A 20,754-nucleotide genomic window follows, 5' to 3' on the forward strand; every position below is an offset into this window, starting at 1 on the left:
AGCTGACATTCTTTCTCTCGCGCTCTCCTTCTCTCTTTTCTCCATTGCTAATTTCTCCAGTGCCAATTCCTTTTCCTGTTTCTTTCTCTCTCCTGCCTTTCTGCTTGCTCCCTTTGAAATGCCCTTTCTCTTTCCTTTTCCTCTGTCTCTAACCTTTACAATTCCAGCTTTTTTTTTCATTCCCATTGCTTGTTCATGTTCAAACTTCTTCATTTGTAACTGAGGTCTCACTACCTCCAGCTGTGACTCACTAGTTTCAGATATCCTTTCCAATTTCAAATGCTGTGCTGTCACTTCAATTATGTCTGCTTTCTTTGCCCCCAGAGTTAACCTCAACTGCAACTTATCTGCCAATTCTGCTAACTTACCCTTAGATACTTCTTGTAAACTAATCAGGGTTCTACTCCCAGGAAAGTCTTAGCTATGGATAAAGCCATTTTTGCAGTCTCATCACTTTAAAATCCCTCAACACCAACTCCTGAGTTCAACATTCTTCTTGTACTTGTAGCCTTAAGATTCACCAACTCCAAACCAGTCAAGGAATTTCAAATATCCCGCAAAGAGCCCCCAATTTTGTTATGACTTGGCAGGTGATGTGTTTCAGGTGGACCAAATCCACAAGGGAAGCTTGGTCACGCTATCAAAATGGTTTTGCAACTTTTATTTTTTTACAAGAAGATCTGGACACCGAAGTCAGAAGTAATGAGTCCATGAACACTTTTAGAGATTTTTTTAACTAAATTAAAACATTTATTAACAAAATAAAATATTTCAAGCACATATAAAATTACAGTTACTTAATATGATAACAAATCCCAAAATTCCTAATTAAACTGATTCCCAACTACACACCCCCTTTTAAGCAAGTCCAAAAAAAATTTTAAATTTAAATAGCAAGCCAGCAAAATTACCACAGCATCCACTGACAGTGGAATTCCAAAGGTTTTTCTCCAACTTAAGTTACTGTACACAGCAAACATGGCTAGAAGCTTCCCCAAGTACGTTTTATGCATTCCTTTTAGTTCTTATAAGGCCCCACAACATCGCCTTCCTTCCTTCTTTATATATGTTTCTTTCCCTTTAATCTGTACATTCCATTGTTCTATATGCCTTGTTAGTTGTAAACATCCTACCATCCCTTTGAAAGCCCTTCACTTATCTAAAAATGTAATTTTCCTTCACACCCTACATGCTAAGGCCTCATCCATGATTACTCATTAGTGATTCAAATGCCTTTTATCCCTAACTTCTTCTGATAATTTCAAGCTTGCAGCCTGACTAGAATTTAATTAAATCACACAGACAGAATCATCTACACTCACACCATAAACCTACTTTACAATAAACCACAATAATATTATGAACATTATTATAGTTTCGTGACACCCCTTTCTTGTGATTCCCGTTGCATCTGCACCCAGTTGAGCATGGATGTGTCTGTCCTCCAAGTGGGGACTGACCCAGCTGCCTCTGGCTTTCTCCCCTCTTCCTGCTCAGTTCTGACATGCTCATCACCCAGTGCCAATTATCCAAGCACAAGTGAGGACCTACCTCTGCACTGGTGAAGAATGCACTTGTATGATGCTCAGTGTTGCGGCTTCCCAAAGCAATTGAGTATTTGACATGTTGTCAGATAGGAGGGAGTGCACTGCACCCCGTTCAGGTACCGGTTACAATATCTCTTCATCCTTCGTCCATGTATTCCCATCTCTCCATCCCCCACTTGGTCCTGCAGAGCGTTTTCCATTGCTGCCGCCTATATGACAGACACAATAGTGAGCTGGGGTAACTCCTTATTCTGTATGACCCCTCTGCGAAACCGGGAGCTATGTATCCTCATTTCCTGCATTGACGAAACAGAGAGAAATAAAACACTGCCGGCTTCTCTGATCACTGCCAGTAGCTCATTAGCAAAGGAGGCTGCGTGCAGGGTGATGCTGGCAGGTCCTCAACAGCACAATAGCTCTGGGCATTTCTAAGGGGTCACTAATTACTCTGGGCACACATTCCTCCCATGTCCAAGAGCAGGTTGTGCCTGTTGGTGATTGCCTGCCTAGAGGTCTGTCATCAGAATCTCATGTTGCACTCTCTTGCCAGAATAAAGGTCATTGAACCTCTTGCAGCATGTACTGTACCCAGTTCTTTCACACCACATTCTGTGGATAGTTTCAGCCACCTCTAGTCAGGCCTGCTTTGTTTGGCTGGATGGCTTTCTTCTGCAACCCACTGGCAACAGACCCTCTAACAGCCTTCACTGGAACCTCAAGGTACATCCATGAAGTGAGGTCTCTGCACCCCCTTTTGGTGAACTGGAGTCTGCAGACTGCTTCAAAATGGCTGCCACTAATGGTTGCTGTGATGCTTTTAAATCGCACTTCAGAAGTCCCACCTCAATTCCACATCAGCTGCCACTAACTGGCCGCCAAGCCTGTTCTCTAGTCAATTAGCAGCCCCTTTCTGCCAAAATGATGTGAATTCTTCCCCACTGGTCCAGTGTCAGGACTGGGAATGGTTCTGATGTTAGATTCCCAAACTCAAGAGGCAAAATCCTACCCAAAGTCTTTGTTTAATGTCTAATGTCATTTCCTTAATCCCCATTATAATTTCATCTGTCTCTGCCTCTAATGGACCCATGTTTAGTTTCACTAATCTCTTCCTATTTACATGCCTACAGATTTACAATCTGTTTTTATGTCTCTTGCAAGTCTACACTTACATTCCCTTTGCTTGTTAAATTTTGGCCCTCCTTTGTTGTATTCTAAAATCTTCCCAATCCTCAGGCTACTATTTTTGGCAACATTATAAGCTTCTTCCGTTGATCTATTACTATCTTTAACTCCTCGTTAGCAGCAGTTGGACCACTTTTCCTGCAAGTTTTTAATGCCTTAATGACACATATGTTGGTTGCAAGTTATATACTAATTCCATTGTGTGTCTGCCACTATGTCTTTTATTGTAATTTCCCAATCGACCTTAGCTAACTCACCCCATAAATCTATCTAGTTTGTTTTGTTTAGATTTAAGATCTTAGTTTCAAACTTAACTAAATCACTTTCAAACTCCATATAAAATTCTATCATATTATGGCCACTCTTCTTTATAGGCCCCTTTATTACTAAATAAAGAATACTAAATAGTTCCTTCTCTTTGCATAATATTCGATTCAAAATAGCCTGTTCCCTAGTTGTTTTCTCAACATACTGATCTAGAAAATTACCTTGTATACATTCCCTGAACTTGTCCTCCACAATATTATTGCAAATTTGGTTTGCCCAGCCTATATGAAAATTAAAGTTCCTCATGATTACTGTATTATTATTGTTACATGCACCTCTAATTCCCTAATTTATATTCTGCCCTACCACTAAAGGGTTTATATACAACTTTCACAATGTTTTCTGCCCCTTGCAGTTTCTTGGCTCCATCCAAACTAATTTTACTTGCTGAGCTAAGATCCCTTCTCTTGACTATCTTCGTTCTATCCTTTGGTGTCAGGTCTAGCCTCCCTCCTTTTCCATTTTGTCTATCTCTTCTGAAAGTTAAGTATCCTGTAATATTTTGTTATCAAACTTGGTCGGAACCACGTTCCTGTAGTGGCAATACTTGCTTAAAACCTAAAACAAAAAATAAAAAATACCTGGAAAAACTCAGCAGGTCTGGCAGCATCGGCGGAGGAGAGTACAGTTGACGTTTCGAGTCCTCATGACCCTTCAACAGAACCTTAAAACCTGCCTTGTCTCTAACTTTCCCAACTTCTACTGAAAGGTCATGGACACAAAATGTTAACTCTGTTTCTCTCTCCAGAGTTGCTGCCTGACCTGCTGAGTGTTTCCAGCATTTTGTTTTTATTTCAGATTTCCGACATCAGCAATATTTTGTGTTTTGTTTTTATCCTCCTCGTGCTTTGGCCTGGTCCCCCTGTTCCCCTGCATTGATTCGAGATGCTAAGAAGCATATTCTGGTATTGTTAATTTGTGCAATTCTTTTGAAGCACTTCAGCTCTATCTGCAACAGTCAAGGGCACCAAGTGAAGGGACAGGCCCTGTAATTCAGACTAACTGCTCGCATTCCAGATAGCTGCGACTTTTAGGCTTGTTAACCAATGGCTAAATTGCATGGGCAGAATTTTGCCCTTGTCAGGCAGGCTCGGCAGGTACAGTCAGCTTCCCAACCACCACCCGCAATTGAGGCCGGAAGGGGATTTCACGTGGGCGGGTCAATTAAGGCCTGCCCAGCGTAAAACACGAGCAGCGGCGCTCAGCACTGCCTGTGCGGGTGGGGGGAGGAGGGCGAGTGCGAATTTCACGTATGCACACATGAGTATGCATTTGATAATCTTCCTGAGGCACAGAGCTGCCTCAGGGAGATGAAGAATTTTCAAAAAAAATAAAGATATGAAAAATGTAATAAAACATGTCTGCTCATGTGACAGAGTCAGGGACATAGTATAAATTGAATTTTAGATTTTTTATTTTATTTTCATTTGCTTTCGGAAACCTCATCCCACCGGTGGATGAAGTTTCCTAAAAAGTGCAAAGGCCGCTTGGCCTTTTCGCCTGCCTTCCCACACTAAGGTTGGACAGGCAGCGAAAAATGTCAGTCAACTGAGACTTTAATGGCCTTAACAGGCCTTTTAATTGCAGGTGGGTGCGCTGATGATTCCCGCACATACCCGCTGACGAAACATCGCGTAACTGGGATGCTCGCCCAACGTCAACGTACATCATTTTACACTCGAGCAGGTCAGGCGCGCGCCCGCCTGCCCGCTGAGGTAAAAATTTTGCCCCTTGTCTCTTTTTCAATGGCATGGAATAAGTAACTGGTGAAACAGGCTTCACCTGTCAAAAAATCAATGGAATGTCACCAATTAGTTGTGTCCCCCAATTGTGGGAATGAATGAACAGTCATTTGGGATGAAAAAACTGAAGTGTAAAATCATAACAATGGAAACCAGAAAGAGACACCATGACTCAAACATGAACTGTTAAGCGGGTGGATTCAGTTTCTTATCCTTCACTGATGCTTCATGAACCCCACGGTTAGAGTACACAGATTTACAGAACATCACAAGAAAAACAGACCTCCCTCGTCCCACCCCTCCCAAAACAAAAAACTTTAATTTGCTTTAACTCTGGGAATGTATCAGTGTTGCAACTCTAACTTTTGAGCTGGTATTCAGCCTTGTGATCCGGGAGCAGTGCAAGGTGGCAGAGGTGCATGGGAGTGCTGCAATAAGCAAGGTTGTTCATTTTCCCTTTCAAGGCAGGATGGTTTGTTGTTGCAATATTGCACCCAGTAACTGGTGCAAAGTCAAGGTGATAAGCTTTCCATTTATTCATTACCAGCAATTTATATATAAACCTTTAATAAATGTTAATTAAACCATTTAGAGGGTTGAAATCACAAGTTTATATAAATGAGGTGACAACAGTTGTCACAGAGGTTCTGTATGTACAATATACAAACAAAAGAATAAAGTATAAAAAGCATCATTTGATGAATCCACTCATCGTCAAATTATTCTATTTTGTTGGTTGGAGCACTGAACATTTCCTGGTTTTAAATATTGTGAGTCTGACACACTCAGTACAAAAAATAGAAAGCAGCAAATCCTTTTACATGGTAGATGGAGGTAGTGAGGGAAATCAAACTTGGAAATTTGCTCTCAGCCACCTGTGGCAGAGCTGGGAATCTGCAACATGACAATGGCAAGATTAATGGGTAGATAGAAAAGCACGATGAAAAGCTGACAACCAGAAGCAAGATTTGTGGGCAGGAAGAGTATATTCTAGATGATTTTTAACAGTACATTAGTCAATCTCTCCACCATCCCCCCCTTCACCCAATGACATAACACACATGAAGTCCAGAACAAATGTGTGTCTTCTGGTGGAATAGGGTATGAGGGCAGGGGCTAACTGGTTCAGTGCTTGTACGTGTAATCTAGTACCCATTCTCTTCTCATTTTTATATATTTCCGTTATAATACCCTCGGTCCATATTTATATTGGAAACTGGCCACACTACAATTACACCCGCCCGTCAATGATAGGCTGCAGCAAATGTGAGTTTAGGAATTTATAATGGGAAAGTCTGTGTGTGTGTGTGTGTGTTGGGGGTGGGGGGGGGCCTTAAGGTTTCATGTTTAGTCTCTTCTAATAGTGTTCCTGAGGTCTTTACTGCACTACTGTTCTATAATTAACTTACCTTTGTATGAAATTCAATAGTTTGAACATTTTTTAATCCCAATAAATTATTCACCATTAAGACCTGAGGCTTTTTGGCAAGGTGAGAACGGGATTCTAGTGTTTGATCCAAAAATATATTGCATAATATATCAGATTCTCATTTCATTGAATCACAGAACCTTGCTGCACAGAAGGAGGCCATTCATCCCATCAAGCCTCTACTGTCTCTTTGGAAAAAGCTGTCTATCTCATTCCCCGGCTCTCTCACCATAGCCGTATATATATCACATTTTCAAGTATAATATATCTAATGCCCTTTTGATGTCATTATTGAATTCCTTCCACTATCCTTTCAGGTGGCACATTCCAGATCATAACTCATTGCGTTAAAAAAACATTCTCATCTCCCCCACCACCCCCTGTTCTTTTGCCAACTACCTTAAATGTATGACCTCTGATTACCAACCCACCCATCAGTCCCTACCTCCTCAATCAAAAGCCTTTATGATTTTGAACATTCCTATTAAACCTCCCCGTAATCTATTCTGCTCTAATGAGAATAATCCCAGTTTCTCTGATCTCTCCACATAACTGAATTCCCTCATCGCTTATACTATTCTTGTAAATCCACTCTACACACTCCCCAAGGCCTTTCTAAGACTCAGTACAATTCTCCAGCCGCAGAGTAACCAGTGATTTACAAATTCTGTTGAAGGGTCATGAGGACTCGAAACGTCAACTCTTTTCTTCTCCGCCGATGCTGCCAGACCTGCTGAGTTTTTCCAGGTAATTCTGTTTTTGTTAGTGATTTACAAATGTTTAGCATAACTTCCTTGCATTTGTACTCTATTCCTCATTAATTTAGCCCAGGATCCTGGATGCTTGTTTTATTAGAACAACCTTCTCAAAATCTCTTTCCACCTATATTTCTCTCCAACTGAATCAGAGGTGACTACAGTTAGTTGGGCCTTGAGAAGATTGGAAAGTCTTTGTTTCTCTCGGTTTCAATCAGACGCAGCAGTGCTTCTCTACATTTTGAATCAAATAAACGAGGTTGGAAGAGATTGTAAGTGGGGATGAAGAAATGAGGAAGGTTGGTGGCCTGAAGATGTTTAACGAAGTCATCCAACAGCTGAAGAAAGCAGATATCAAGGTCTTCAAAGGTCCACATTTCATCTTTGGGTCTTTTCACACATGCATGGAGCAGAGTTGTTTTTGCATGGTATGAGCAGACGTTCGCCAGTATGCGAGGATTCTTGCCCTTCAGTTTTTGGATGAGGTTTTTCAAAAGCTTCAGACAGGATTTCCTGTGAAAAAGACAGCAGTTTTAGTCTACATTGCTTTCTTCTGTTCAACTTTCTGCCCATCTTACCCGACTCATGGGGACAAGTGCCAACGGCCCTCTTACCACTCACCCAAACCACCATTTTTCGTGGATCAGCCTAGGCAGAGAGGATCAACTGGATCACTCAGCCGTGTGGAGGGTCAAAAGATGAGCCCCCTCAGACCCATGTCTGCACTCAGTGCAGCAAGAGAATTGGATAATAACCTGAGCCAGCAATCCTAGTGTTTTACTCCGCACCAGCCCAGGCCACGGAGCCCAATTATGGCATCCCATTGCTGCTCTGGCAGACATCAACTAATTCAATGAAATCAAATCTGGGAACTTTTGGTGCTTGTGACTCAGTACTTTAAGCTGGCAAGGCGGCTAAGTAGGCAGTGTGGCATCGATTCTTACATACCATTCTGTACCAAGCTAGCTGATCTCAGCAGGTGCTGCAACCTAGAGGGAACAAACGTCACCCTGAAATCCTGTTTGTCATCACTATCAATGATACGTATGGGGATAAGCTCATGTTGAATAAGTAAAGGATCAGAATAGGCTATTGTATTCTCCCAGTTAAAGAGCCTACTGACACTCGCATGATCAGAACACACGTGGATGAGGTATGTCTGAAACTATACCTCAGTATCAGTCAGTGCCACTACAACAACAAACTGCATTTATATAGCATCTTTAATATCATAAAATGTCCCATCATGCTTCACAGGAGCATAATGAAACAAAATTTGGCATCAAGTCATATAAGAAAATATTAAGACAGGTAGCCAAAAGCTTCGTCAAAGAGGTGGGTTTTAAGGAGGGTCTTAATGGAGGATAGAAGGACAGAGATGTTTAGGGAAAGAATTGAGAGCTTAAGAGCCTTGGCAGCTGAAGGCTTGGCTGCCAATGGTAAAATTTTGAAAATCAAGGATGAGTAAGAGGCCAGAATTGGACATCTACACAGGACATCACAGCTTGGGACCAAGCTAAATATTCATGTTCCCAGTTTAGAGCCTTACCCAATTGGAGTCTTTATCAAGACACTCTCCTCTCTTCCCTGATCTGGCCTCTTGGTTAAATGAATTTGGAAAACCTTCCTTCAACTCTTTCATGAGTGTAACTTTCAAATTGTGTTTGAAAGGAAGAAACGTAAAAAAGCTACAAATATTCCAGATTCAGATAAAGTTGACTTCAATGGGAGGAATCAGAGACTGTCCACAATAAACTAGGTAAATATGTTAATAGATAAAATTACAGAAGATCAGTGGGACATGTTCAAAAAAGAATTCAATATGACATTGAATCAGTTGATCTCCCTTAGGGGCAAGAGCTCTATTTGCCAAAAAAAGCCATGGACAACTAAAGAGATAAAAGACAACATAAAACTAAAAAGGCACACTGAAATGCAAAGTGGAAATATAAGAACAGCCAAGGGTGACAAAACAGAGAGCAAGAACTACAAAAAGAGATTAGGAATTTCAAGGGATTTCAAAATCAACACACAATTTTTACCATTATACTACAAAAATGAGTGGTCCGGAGCAACGCGAGCCCCTTGCAGATTGATAATGGTGATGTGCCATTGTCAACAAAATGGTGGACATATTGAATAATTACTTTGAGTCAGTATTTAGAATGGAGAAAGAGGTCAGCATGCCAGAAATCCCAAGGAAACTAATAAGGGACAGGGAGTCACCAAAATTAACATAAACGAAACAACAGTAATGAAGAAAATAATGGTATAAAGAGTGAGTAGGTGAGAACATTGCAGGTACCTCAACTAAAATCTTCCAAGTTCTCTTGATTCAGGAACCCTTCTTTTAGGGTGGAAAATTGCACATTATTTCGCTATTTTAAAAAGGTGGAAAAAGGAATACCAGGGAATTATAGGTAAGTTTATATCCCATCTGTTGTTGGGAAATTGCTAGAGTCTAATTAAGGATAGGGTGACTGAGCACCTTGAAAATTTTCTGCTGATCAGAGGGAGTCAGCATAGTTTTGTAAAAGGTAGATCATGCCTGACAAACCTGATTCAATCTTTTTGACCAAGTGACTAAAGTAATGAACTGGGGAATGTCTCTGGGTGTTATTTATATCAACTTCTAGAAGGCATTTGATATCATTCCTCATAAGAGACTATTAGCTAAAGTTAAAGCTCAGGGAATTGAAGACAAATGACTGACTTGGTTAGGAAATTGCCTGTGCAGCAGAAAACAAGAGTTAATGGGCATGTACTTTAATTGGCATGATGTGACTAGTGGTGTCCCGTAAGGATCTCTGTTCGAACCTCAACTATTCACTCTATTTATTAATGACTTTAATTATGCGATAGAAAGCCACATATCCAATTTGCCAATGACACAAAGATAGGCGGCATTATAAGCAGTGTAGATGGATGTATAACATTACAAAGAGATATTGATAGATTAAGTGAATGGGCAAAACTGTAGCAAATCGATTTCAACATTGGTAATGTAAGGACCTGAAAAGGATAGAACAGGGCACTTTCTAAATAGCTAAAAGAAAGAAACACTGGAGGTCCAAAGAGAATTGCAGGTCTGGGTACATAGATAATTAAAATGTCATGAGTGCGTAGAGATAGAAATGCTAATGGAGTGCTGGCCTTTACAGCTAGAGCACTAGAACGCAGGGAAATAGAAGTCATGCTTCAGCTATACAAAGCTCTGGTCAGATCGCTACTGGGGCACTGTGAGCCACATCTTAGGAAGGATATATTGACAATGGAAGGAATACAACCTAGCTTTACTAGAATGATGCCTGAACTCCAATGGTTGAGTTACAGGGAGGGATTCCACAAAGTAGGGTTGTATTCCCCGGAATTTAGAAGGTTATGGGGTGATATGATCAAAGTTTCAAGGTATTAAGCAGAATAGAAAGGCTAAATAGAAATTGTTTCTGCTGGTTGGGGCTTCTAGGATTAGGGTGCGTATAAAGTCAGATTTCACAGGATTGAAATTAGGAGACACTTCTATGCAGAAAAGGGTGACAGAATTTTGGGATTCTCTTCTGCAAATGGCAATTGCTGCTGGATCCATTATTAATTTAAAATCTGAGATTGATAGATTTTTATGATCCAAAGGTATTAAGGAGCATGGGGCAATGGAGTTAGGTCAGAGATCAGCCATGGTCTCACTGAATGGTGGAAGAGGTTCAAGATGCAAAACAGCCTACTCCTGTTCCTGTTCTCCTGGCTGACATTAATTGACAAACCTCCAAAATGTTTTAATAAGGTCTCCCATCCCATCATTAACAGTGGGAAGAGGAATTTCATGGGGTTATGTAAAGCAAATTATCAGCTAACATCATCACATTCAAGCTACTGAGTACAGAGAGAGAAAACAAGTAGATGGGAGCAGACTACAGTTTAGAGGGTACAGCGATAGGAAACAAGTCTAACCTGCAACATTTAGGTGATCCATTCTCACAGCAGGTTTTTAAGTTGCCATGGTTCAGGAGCATCTTCTTCTCAATGTGTGAGAATGAAATCCGCCACATTTCTGCAATGATTAAAATATAGTCAAAAGCTCAGGTTCAGATCAAAAAGTGGTATTAGCTGTACTACTCATGCCATTCCTGTTCCACCAGCCACTTACTTGAAGTCTGGTGTTGTAGATTCCAGTATAAGGCTTTGTGCAATACTCCTTGGACAGAGCTCTGGCTATGACAACTCTTGCTATGTTTACACAATGAGGTGTAATGACACACCAGCATGCTCTTACAAAAAACATATCCATTCCAAAACTCTTTTGTTTTGACTGGTTTGGCTGGCATCACTTGTGGGATGAGGTACCATAGGGCACCTCCCACTAAATTTGTCAGAATTTCAGTGGAAATCTTATTTACATACCTAATGGTTTCAGGTGAAGTTACAGCAGGGAGTATGAGAAGATCTGAGGAAACTTTCCCCCTTAAACACTTAACCTTTTGTACACATAAGCACAGAAAATGTCACCCTATTGTGGATATGACCATTTAGTTTAAAATGAGATGGGTGTAACAGGTAAGTATACCTTTATGTGATTGATTTCGAGTTCCTTGCGTCACATCAAGTGGCTGCTTTGGCACGAGGTAAAAAGGCTCCATTCTGAAATCCTTCCTGACCTTCTTTCCTAACCAATCTTCAATCTTCAGACCGTCCGCGGTGCTACCTGGCCAGCTCTGTGAATGAACCTCCAGAGCTAAAACCATGTCCAGCGAGATCGCCCCATGTTCCTTGTCCTCAATCTGAAGTGTCACAGCAGGACTTCCTGGCTTTTTCCTTTCCACTTTTATATTGTATCCTAACAAAAATGAGTTTAAGGAATTAAGTTTTGTAACCCCTGTGGAGTTTTGTAGGCAATAACTGAATAATCTGAGAGTAAAGGAGTTAGGCCATTAGCATGAAACATTTACTGACATTCAAGGTTTCTCCTTCACAGTGAATTGCTACTGGTTAACAGGAGGAAGCCGGAGATGAGGTGACTATAGGTGGCTGTGGTCATTAACTTAAAGGAAAATAATAATAGGACACCGTTCAGCCCCTCAAACCTGTTCCACCAACCAATTAGATTACGGTTGATCTGCACACCTCAACTCCATTTACCCAGCTCTGATCCATATTCTTTGACCCTTGTACCAACAATAATTTCTCAATCTCATTCTTGAAGACCTCAGTTGACCCCTAACATCCACAGTCTTTTGGGGGAGAGAGAGTTCCAGATTTCCACCACCCTTTGTATGACTCTAGTGTGTGTGGTACAAAAATGGTTAAAATCTAAACCAGCTGACCAATACCGAACTGTACAGAGTAGGAAGATCCATGCCACAGTCCCTCGATGTGTGGCGAGTTATCAGATCCCAGCCAGGGTGGTAGAGTGGGCACAGCAATGTTCCCGAACACGATTAAAGTCAATAAGGTATCCACACATGACTGGTATCCAGTTACCCATGCCAACATGTCAGGTAAGGACAGGATTGGTCTCTCCTGTGGTCTCACCTAGAAAAGCCTATCAAGAACCATCATCTCTTTGATGAAATGTGACGGAGGAAAGCCAGGGTGACGTCAGAAGGCAATAGGAAGAAGAACAGAAGCACATTGATCCAATTACTGTGCAGAAACCACTCTACAGTGGAGTAATATGTAAATTACATAACCACAACCTCATACCAACCTGACAGAGTTTTTGCTGCTTCTCTTATGAGTTTCCTGAGGTGACAAATCATTTCTTCAGCTGACAGTGTTCCATCATAAACAAACTGACTGAGCGGGTTGGTACCTGGATTTCTCTTAAATGCTACTTGATAGAAAGCACCTTCAGAATCCACTTCCATAAAATCGATTCTTTTTACAGGGACGGTGATCATTATGTCAAATTCATTTGGTTCTGAAATCTGCAAAGACCAGAAATAAAATGCTGAAATGAAACAGATCTCATGACAAGCCGATTGTCACCCCAAACTAGCACCATGCACTCCACTGGCGTCAGTATTCAACCAATTATCTTCTGCTACGTCCACGTCTTCCAACATGATCCCACCACCAAATACATCCTGCCTTCCCTTGTCCAGTTGCAGAATGATTTGGCCATCTAGGACTGAGATGGGAAGAAATTTCTTCACAATGGGTTGTGAATCTTTAGAATTCTCTACCCCAGAGAGCTGTGAAGGGCAACTAGGGATGGGCAATAAATGCTGGCCCAGCCAGTGAAGCCCACATCCCATGAAAGAATTTTTACAAAAAGAATAGTCAGTCATCAAGTATGTTCAAGGTTGAGACTGACAGGTTTTTGGACAACAATAGAATCAAAGGATAGGACAGGGAAGTGGAGTTGATGTAGAAGTTCAGCATGACCTTAGAGAATGGCTCAGGTTCAAAAGGTTTTATTGCCTACTCTAACTCTTATTTCTTATGCTTATACGAAAGATAGCAATCTTTCTGTAACAGTCTAGCCAAGTGTTCTATTGCCCTTACGGCCTGCTTTCCTCGACATCCACCCATGAGATGAGAATATGGCATGTCAATCCTTCAGATCTTTCCACACCACCATTCTGAATGCCAGAAACTCTTTCCAAATAATTGCACATCCTCCAACCTTAAAGGTGTCTCCCACTCCTTGGGGGGAAGGGAGGATTCTGCTTCCCTTGGGCAGGAGTGAGGTTTTCTTTCCTCAGGTTCTCACAGCATTTTGTGTAACATGCAGAAATTTTAATGTCGTGTGCTTCTATGTCTGAGCTGTATGGGAGGAAGCTGCACCCTTCCTCCAGGATATTTAGTGATGGCTGTTGATACAAGAATCTCATTATACCCGGGCTTAGCAGGTATGACTGTACATGGTGTACAAATGCTATCAAGACTACAGTAGGTATCCTTGGTCTCTGTCCTGGGGAAAAGCCCGCTTTTCGGTGTGAATTCTAGCTCTCTTGCCACAAAGCTGCCATTTTATAACAATTCTCTCATGGGTTAATAATATGAGGTTCATTGGTCAGAGACCAATCATTTAGTATATTCAAGAATGAGGAGGATAAATTCTTGGGCACAATGGAAATTAACGGATATGGGAATTGGGCACAATGGAAATTAAGGGCTATGGGGATTGGGCACTAGTGGAATTAGGGGATATGGGGATTGGACACTGGGGGAATTAGGGGATATGGGGATTGAACACTAGGGGAATTAGGGGATATGGGGATTGGACACGAGGGCAATTAGGGGATATAGGGATTGGGCACTAGGGAAATTAGGGGATTGAGCACTAGGGGAATTAGGGGTTATGGGGATTGGGCACTAGGGGAATTAGGGGATATGGGGACTGGACAGGAAAGTAAAGTTGAGGTAGAAGTTCAGCCATGATATTACTGAATAGCAGAACCGGCTCGAGAGGCTGAATGGCCTATTCCTGTTTCTATTTCTTATATCTGTATGTTCTTAATATTACATTCACTTTTGAACAATTGCCAAATGTTTCAATTTACTAGAGAACAGATATCAGCTGGAGATGCACAGGGACAGGCAGAGAGTGGGGGGGGAGGGGGAGAGAGAGAGGCAGAGAGAGAGAGACAGGCAGGCAGCGAGAGTAAAACAATTGGGAGGGAGGGAGACAAGTAGAGAGAGAAGGGTGGAGACAGCAGAGAGAAAGAGAAAAAGAAGCAAGGTAGAGAGAGAGAGAGAGAGAGAGAGAGAGAAACATTGGGCAGAATCGTCCCAGATTTGCACGAAGTACAGTAGAAGGTGGGTAAACAGTGTTTTACCCGCTGGCCGCGATGGTGGGTTTTCACGCCGCATCATGGCGGGAAGGCAGACAATCCAGTGAGGGGGGTGGTGGGGGGCGGTGAGTCCAGCGGGCTGGCCTTATAATGACATGCTCATGTATTACAATGAGGTTCCCGATGTCCGACGGCAGGAAATGCAGCCCGACATTGTGGGCTAAGCAGATGATCGCTAATTGGTTTCACGTCGTCATGAAACCGATCACGCCACATTGTCTGCTCACACCACCGAACATGCTAGATGCCAGTGGGCACAGGAAATCCCAGCCATTATCATAGACAGGCAGGCAGAGAAGAAGGAACAGGTGGAGAGAGAGATGCAGACACATAAAGAAAAAAGGAGGGAGAGTGAGAGGGAGTGGGACACAGAGCGAGAGTGGGCTGATAGGCCTAATCTCATAGGTAAGTGTCAGTGGCACTTTGTAAATTTCTCCTTCGGAGAGCCAGCACAGATACAACAGGCCAAAAGACCACTGCCTATGCTGTAACCAATCTGTGATAACATTTTCAAAATTCACTTTATTTTTTAGGGAAAATCCCACAAGAATCAATAGCCTAGGTTATTAAACAGATAAATTACATATTCCATAATTACAGCCTATTCTCTTTAATTCAAAGTATTTTATTTACTTGAAAAAAATCAAAATATTGGATGATTTGAGGTAATCAATTTAAATAGAACCCAGGAATCGTTTGTTGCACAGCTTTAATTCAAATTCACAGGTAATTCAATTAAAACTCTTTTTATTTAAAGGCATGTAGGACATGATCAAATCTGTGCTTTGCTTCACCAATCATTGCAAAAGTTACTTTCTGTCATTCTTTCTGATTTGTCTCTCTCTCTCTCTTTTTGACTCTAACTGTCCCTCTTTATGTTCTCTGCCCACCCCTGTCACTCAAAGTCTTTGTGTGTCTCTCTCTCCCACCCTGTACATTTTCTCCTCTCTGCCTGTCCCTGACACTCCCTCTGCCTTTCTCCTTCTCTCTGTCTCAACCATCCCTTTCTCTCTCTCTGTCTCCACCTGTCTGTTTCTTCTAACCCCCACCTTCTCTCTGTCCTCCTCCCTGTCCCTCTCTTCTGTGTCTGCCTGCCCCCATCTCATGTTGACCAACTGTCCTGTATTTTAAGGGATTGTCCCTTATTTTGACTGTTTGTCCCATGTCCTTTAAGAAATGAATTTGGTCCCATATTTCTAGGACTGCCAGTCGGAGAATGAGCCTGGGAATCTCCTCCCTCCTTTGTCTCTTTGTTTTTTTTTGGAGCACATGCACTGGGGCCATTGTCCACCATGGGGTGTTTTGATGCCCTTTCCCTTCTCCCACCCAGTCTCACAGTCAAAGTGTCTCTCATTTTATTTCATAAGAGTTGGTCACCCAGCTCGTGCTCTTTCTGTATCCCGGTTCCCCTCTCTTGCTCTCCCTTTCTCTTCCTTTATGTGTCTCCATCTCTCTCTCTCCCTCTCTCTCCATCTGTTCCTCTCTCTCTGTCTGCCTCTCTGTGATAATTTTTCTCTCTCTCCCTCCACCTTGCCTCTATTTCTCTTTCCCTCTGCTGTCTCCCTCCCTCTCTCTCTCTCTCTCTCTAATTTTCCCTCTCCCTCTCTAAATGTTTCACTCTTGTTGCCTGCCCGGTTCTCTCTCTCTTTCCCACTCTTTGCCAATCTCTGTGCATCTCTAGCTGATCTCTGTTCTCTAGTAAATAAAACAATTTGGTAATAGTTCAAATGTGAATGTAATGTTAAGAAATAGAAGCAAGAGTAGACCATTCAGCCCCTCGAGCCTGTTCTGCTATTCAATAATATCATGGCTGAACTTCTACTTCAACTCTACTTTTCTGTCCAGTCCCCATTTCCCTTCATTCCCATTGTGCCCTGAATCTATCCTTCTCACTCTTAAATATACTAAATGATGGAGCATCCACCACCCTCTGGGTTAGAGAAGTCCAAAGACTCACAACCTGCTGATTGAAGAAACTTCTCCTCATCTCAGTCCCAAATGGTCGACCCCTTATCCTGAAACTATGACCACTAATCCTAGACTCTCCAGCAAAGGGAAACAGCCTCTCTGCATCTACCCTCATCATGTCCTCTAAGAATTTTTGGTTTCACTGAGATCACCTATCATTCTTCTAAACTCCAGAAAAAAAGGTCCATTCTACACAGTCTCTCCTCATAGGACAACTCTCTTATCCCTTCAGTCAGCCACGTAAACCCTTGTTTCACCTCCTTTCAGGTGGGTATACCCCTCCCAAGGTAAGGAGACTAAAGCTGTTCACAGTACTTCAGCTGTGCTCTCACCGAAGCCCTATCACCAAGACTTCCTTACTTTTATATTCCAATCCGCATGCAATAAAGGCTAATATACCATTTCCTTTCTAACTGCTTGCTGAAGCAGCAGTGTGTACCATGCGTACATGGACCCCTAAACCTCTCTGCATGCCAACATCTACCACTCTCACCTTTTAAAATAATATCTGCTTTTCCACTCTTCCTACTGAAGTGCATGATTTCACACTTCCTCACATTATGTTCCCATCAGCCACCTTCTTGCTCATGTAATTGGTCTATATCCATTTAGAGGCTCTCTGTATTCTCCATATAGCTTACATTCCCACTCAACTCTGCATCATCAGCAAACTTAAATATATTGCATCAGTCCCCTTATTTAACTCATTCATATAGGTTGTAAATAGCTGAGGCCCAAATACTGATCCTTGCAAAAGCCCACTAGTTACAACCTGCCATCCTGAAAATGACCCACTTATTCCTGCTCCTGTTTCTATCCATTAACCAATCCTCAAGCTTCAATATTAACCCCAATCTCATGAACCTTAATCTTGTGTAACAAACATCTTGCGTTGCATCTTATCAAATGCCTTCTGACAATTCAAATATACTGTATTCATTGGTTCTCCCTTATATAGCCTGCTAGTTACACCATCAAGACAGTAATAGATTTGTCAAACATGATTTCCCTTTCATAAAACTGTGTTGACAATTAATAACTCGTCTGTTACTGGCAGCACTGGCTCAGTTAATAGCATGCTTGTCTCTGAATCACAAGATGCCAGCTTCAAGCCCTGCTACAGGGCTTGAGCACAAATATCAAGGCTGACACTCCGGTTGGTAACTGATAGGGTGCTGGAGATGTCATCTTTTGGATGAGATGTTAAACTGAGGCCCCATCTGCCTGTTCAGGTGGGTGAAAAAGATCCTATGGCACCATTTCGAAGTGGATAGGGGAATCATCACAAAGACAGATTATCTGATCATTCTCAGGTTTCTGTTGGTGGAGCTTGCTGTGCTTCCTGCATTAAAACAGTGACTGCACTTCAAAATGACTTCATTGGCTGTAAGGTGCTTTGAGACGTTTAATGATCATGAAAAGCGCGATATAAATGCAAGTCTTTCTTTTTTATATAGTTTCCCAGTCACTTGCAAGCACAGAAACATAAATTTCCTGTCAGTGGATGAAGGGAAAGAAAATGTCAGTGTTCTGGCCATTTGATCAGAGCTGAAAAGCTACTGAGATCTCTGCTCGAGGGTTAAATGGAGGGCAGCAGAAAGAGGGCTTGACTGAAGTATAGTCAGATGACAGACATCACAGAGCGGTTGCAGACGAGCTACAGTGCATGGCTGAGGATGGCACAGGACAGATGAGTGTTAAAAACCTGATGATGATGATGGTCATGAAACCATTGCCAATTGTCGTAAAAACCCATCTGGCTCACTAATGTCCTCTAGGGAAGGGAATCTGCTGTCCTTGCCTGGTCTGGCCTACATGTGACTCCAGGCCCACAGCAATGTGGTTGACTCTCAAATGCCCTCTGAACAAGGGCAATTAGGGATGGGCAATAAATGCTGGCCTAGTCGGCGGTGTTCACATCCTGTGAATGAATAAAAAAAAATACCATGACAGCAGGTCTCCTCGTAGGAGTAGCTACAAACAGAGAGAGGGACGGTGACGAGATAAAACATGTACTTGGAAATCCAGAGGGAATCTACTGGCTATATCAGGGTTTTTAGCCAACTGTACATTTTGGTATTGCAAGGGTGGTTGGGGAAAGCCATCCCTCCCCACAAGAGTTCAGGGACAAAATATCTGCCCAAAGACCAGGCTTTCCAAACAAATCCACGACCAAAGTGTAAACCTCTCCTTAACCTGCCAACCCACTTCCTTTTCAGGTGACAGATGAGTGAAATCTGTCCCAACACTTGAGAAAATGAAACTAAAAGCAACAAATCTGAGGGAGGGAAATATTTGAAAAATAACCGCAAGCACCAAAAGAGGGAATTGGCGATGAAACGATATATATAAAAAGAAAACCTTCACATTCTCGTAGTAGCTGCCACTCGCTAACTTTGCAATTGCTGCAAAACAGCCGGCAGGATCCTTCTTGATGTAACGCAACAAATGATCCACCACCTCATTGACCTGCTTCGATGCTCGCGATTTCTGGGCTGACCTAATCCGCAGATTTTCAACCACATTCCTCAAGACTTTGTTTAAATTCCGATCTTTCCCACCGCCGGTGTTGCCCAGAGCCCTGCTGGAGCTGGTCCCCTGGTCTCCCGCAGCCCTGCTGGTGCCAGTCCCATTTCTGCTGAAATCGCCCGCAGCCCTCCGGGTGCTGCTCCTCTTGTCGCCCGCAGCCCTGCTCTTGTCACCAGTATCCCTGCTGGTACCACCCGCAGCCCTGCTCTTGTCACCAGTATCCCTGCTGGTACCACCCGCAGCCCTGCTCTTGTCACCAGTATCCCTGCTGGTACCACCCGCAGCCCTGCTCTTGTCACCAGTATCCCTGCTGGTACCACCCGCAGCCCTGCTGGAGCCGCTCCCCTGATCGCCCGCAGCCCTCCGGATGCTGCTCCTCTTGTTGCCCGCAGGCCTGCTGGTGTCGTTCTTCCTTTCATTCCCTTTGCAATTGTCATCGCTGCCACTGCTGGGATCTGCCAGGCTGCTGTGGGAGTCACTGCTTTCAACATAGGGGCAGCTGTTTTGTCGTGGCCGCTCCTTGGAGTCTCTTCCCGGGTGGGCCTTTGGGCTGGCACCAGTAGCCCTGCTGGAGCTCGGGAGCTTGGCACACAGGCGGTGTCCTGGAGCTGCGCTGTTGAAGTTTGCTGCTGCTCTGCCGGCCCCTCTGGCTCCTCTGGCCCCGGACCCGGACCTGCTCGTTGTCTTCCTCTGGCTCATTACTCGCTCTAAAGCTCAAATCCGACTTTACCCGCGATCCTCAAACAACTGCCGGCAGAAGCGAAACTGGATAGTTCCCGCCCAAAACCTGGTGAAATCCCGCCCCACTCACTCCCTGTCCCACTCCTGGTTCAGAACCACCAGGATCAATCTAACTCCTGGATCACACCCAGCAGGAGCTCCCAACCCGAACCAACTCGAGGTTCACACCCACTCCGCGATCACCCCCACTCCCTGACCTACTCCTGGTTCATACCCACCAGGATCACTCTCATTCCCAAACCCACTCCACGTTCACACCACCTGGATCACTCTCACTTTCGGACGCACTCCTGGTTCACACCCACTCCGCGATCACTCCCATTGGCATACACAATCCTGGATCATTCCCAGACACAATCCTGGATCACACCCACCAAATCACTCGCTGTTCCACTCCTGGTTCACACCCATCAGCATCACTGTCACTCCCTGACACACCCCTGGTTCATACCCACTCAGCGATCACTGCCAATCCCTGACCCAATACTGGTTCACACCCACTCCACGATTATTCCCACTCCTGGTTCACACCCACTCCGTGATCATTCCCAGTCCTGGACCCAATCCTGACTCACACCCACTCTGCAATCACTCCCACTCCCAGACCTACTGCTGGTTCACATCCACCAGCATCACTCTCACTCCCAGTCCCACTCCTGGTTCACACCCACCAGCATCACTCTCACTCCTAGTCCCACTCCTGGTTCACACCCACCAGCATCACTCTCACTCCTGGACCCA

General features: G+C 43.3%; 1 protein-coding gene across 1 annotated transcript; it reads right to left on the minus strand.

Annotated features, from left to right (window-relative positions):
- Positions 1-5,435: 5,435 nt before the first annotated feature.
- On the minus strand, positions 5,436-19,971 carry cgasa (cyclic GMP-AMP synthase a). Its single transcript, XM_041187372.1, has 5 exons — positions 19,105-19,971; positions 12,684-12,903; positions 11,544-11,813; positions 10,931-11,030; positions 5,436-7,495 (listed from the first exon to the last, which is right to left on the minus strand). Exons 1-5 carry the CDS (start codon positions 19,969-19,971, stop codon positions 7,147-7,149), a joined length of 1,806 nt encoding a protein of 601 aa, XP_041043306.1. The 3' UTR covers positions 5,436-7,146.
- Positions 19,972-20,754: the final 783 nt, after the last annotated feature.

The sequence above is a fragment of the Carcharodon carcharias genome, chromosome 5 (assembly GCF_017639515.1).
Source record: "Carcharodon carcharias isolate sCarCar2 chromosome 5, sCarCar2.pri, whole genome shotgun sequence".
NCBI classification, from domain to species: domain Eukaryota; kingdom Metazoa; phylum Chordata; class Chondrichthyes; order Lamniformes; family Lamnidae; genus Carcharodon; species Carcharodon carcharias.

What these genes read in the sequence shown, in the direction of transcription:
- cgasa (XM_041187372.1), bottom strand. Translation starts at nt 19,971, where the DNA reads ATGAGCCAGAGGAAGACAACGAGCAGGTCCGGGTCCGGGGCCAGAGGA. An exon ending in GCTACTACGAGAATGTGAAG is followed by an intron (nt 12,904 to 19,104) that starts GTTTTCTTTTTA and finishes TGGTCTTTGCAG; the next exon opens with ATTTCAGAACCAAATGAATT. An exon ending in GGATCACCTAAATGTTGCAG is followed by an intron (nt 7,496 to 10,930) that starts GTTAGACTTGTT and finishes TCTTTTTCACAG; the next exon opens with GAAATCCTGTCTGAAGCTTT.